Here is a 2,116-nt window from a genome sequence, read left to right on the forward strand (position 1 = left end):
ATATTAGCCATGGATGTGAAATATTAGTTCCCTGACTAAGGATTGAACTTGCCTCCCCCTGCATTGAAAGCACGGAGTCTTAACCACTGACCTGCCAGGGAAGTCCTATAACAAATCTCACATTTAACAGATTTTTCCGATGATTTTGCATGTCTCTTTCCATCTCTGAACTTCAGTTTCAATCATTTATGAGGATAGAAGATTGGGTTATAGTATCTTCAAAATCCTTAAAAGTAGAGCATTCCATGTTTCTACCAATATTTAAAAATTACCTTTTGTTATTATGCATAAGTTAATACAGAAAATTCTGATATAAGGCGATCTTGGGCATCATGCTAGTTCTAAGTTCAGATACTAACCAGGCTTTCTTTTTTCATTGCTATAGGCCATTCACATACTGCACAAATGATCCCCAAGGAGAACAGTATGGTCGTGACTGAGTTCATTCTTGCCGGGATAACTGATGACCCACAACTGCAGATCCCACTCTTTCTAGTGTTCACACTCATCTACCTCCTCACTCTGGTTGGGAACCTGGGGGTGATCACGCTGATCCTGCTGGACTCTCGTCTCCACACTCCCATGTACGTCTTCCTCAGCCACCTCTCCCTGATGGACTTTGGTTACTCCACAGCCGTCACTCCCAAAGTGATGGCTGGATTCCTCACGGGAGACAAGGTCATTTCCTACAAAGCTTGTGCTGCTCAGTTGTATTTTTTTGCTGTCTTTCTGATTGTAGAAACTTTTCTCTTGGCCTCAATGGCCTATGACCGTCATGCTGCAGTGTGTAAGCCACTCCATTACACCAACATCATGACACCAAGGGTGTGTGCTTGGATGGTCGTAGGATGCTATGTCTTTGGTTTTCTGGAGGCCTCTGTTCACACTTGGAATGCATTCAGTCTCTCTTTCTGCAGATCCAATGTGATCGATCACTTCTTCTGTGATGCTACTCCTCTCCTGGCTCTCTCATGCTCAGACAGCATCAGAAGTGAGATGGTGTTTTTTATTTTGGCAGGCTTCAATATCATCTTCACTATTATGGTCATCTTGATCTCTTACCTGTTTATCTTTGTCACCATTCTGAGGGTGCACTCATCTGAAGGACATCAGAAGGCCTTTTCCACCTGTGCGTCCCACCTCACTTCCGTCTCCATCTTCTATGCGACAGGCGCTTTCATGTACCTACAGCCCGGCCCCCGCCATTCCATGAGCACAGACAAGATGGCATCTGTGTCCTACGCCATAGTCATCCCCATGCTGAATCCGCTGATCTATAGTCTGCGGAACAAAGAGGTCAAGAGGGCGCTAAAAAAGGCTGTGGGGAAAGCAAAGTCTCCTCTAAGATACATATTTTAATTATACAGAAACAAATAAGATGGTTTGATATAGTTCAATCAAGCTAGGGAAAGTATTGACTTGCTAGGCCAACAATTATGTAAAATTTTGACATACCTTCTCAAGTTATTTTTAAATCTGTGAAGTAAATGTGTGGGCAAAGTGAGATCTCATGAAAAATAACTTTGGAAGAGTCAACCACGAACCTGTAATTTATAAGATTTCTTTTGGATTACATTTTATTGTACATTTGCTTCCATGACCATCCACATTCACATGCACATTTATGCTCACATGCCTATTGAAATACATGCCCACATGCGTTTTATTCATGCAAATCACATGCAACTCATACGATTCATGGTGGACAGAAAACTGAGTTCAAGAGACAAGCTAGACTTGTCTAGTTTTATAGCATAATTTGAAAAATGCTTTTGGTGTCTGGTACATTCTTAATACATTCTTAAATGTAAACCTATATATTTTAAAATAGAAGTTATTGTTTGCTATGTGATATTAATTTTATTTTTAAAAACTTTTTACCTGAAGATAAACTCATTTCAATATTTGAACCAAACCACCTCATTCTAGATTTATTACTGAGTGCTTTTGTTTGGTTTATTCTTTTTTCAATGATAATAAGCATCATTACATGAGCATCTTTTTAAAACAATTTTATTTCTTTATGGCCGTTGTGTCTTCATTGCTTCATGCTGGCTTTCTGTAGTTGTGGTGAGTGGGGACTACTCTTCACTTCCATGCGCAGGCTTCTCATTGT

General features: G+C 40.2%; 1 protein-coding gene across 1 annotated transcript; it reads left to right on the top strand.

The window, feature by feature from the left end:
* The first annotated feature begins 426 nt into the window (after positions 1–426).
* Positions 427–1,359, top strand: LOC104997219 (olfactory receptor 5B12). Its single transcript, XM_010851881.1, has one exon. The coding sequence runs from the start codon at positions 427–429 to the stop codon at positions 1,357–1,359; it is 933 nt and encodes a 310-aa protein (XP_010850183.1).
* The last annotated feature ends 757 nt before the right edge of the window (positions 1,360–2,116 follow it).

This window comes from Bison bison, unplaced genomic scaffold (genome assembly GCF_000754665.1).
Source record: "Bison bison bison isolate TAMUID 2011002044 unplaced genomic scaffold, Bison_UMD1.0 scf7180017851922, whole genome shotgun sequence".
Lineage (NCBI taxonomy): Eukaryota > Metazoa > Chordata > Mammalia > Artiodactyla > Bovidae > Bison > Bison bison.

Excerpts from the sequence above, each read along its gene's own strand:
- LOC104997219 (XM_010851881.1), top strand. The coding sequence starts at position 427 with ATGGTCGTGACTGAGTTCATTCTTGCCGGGATAACTGATGACCCACAA.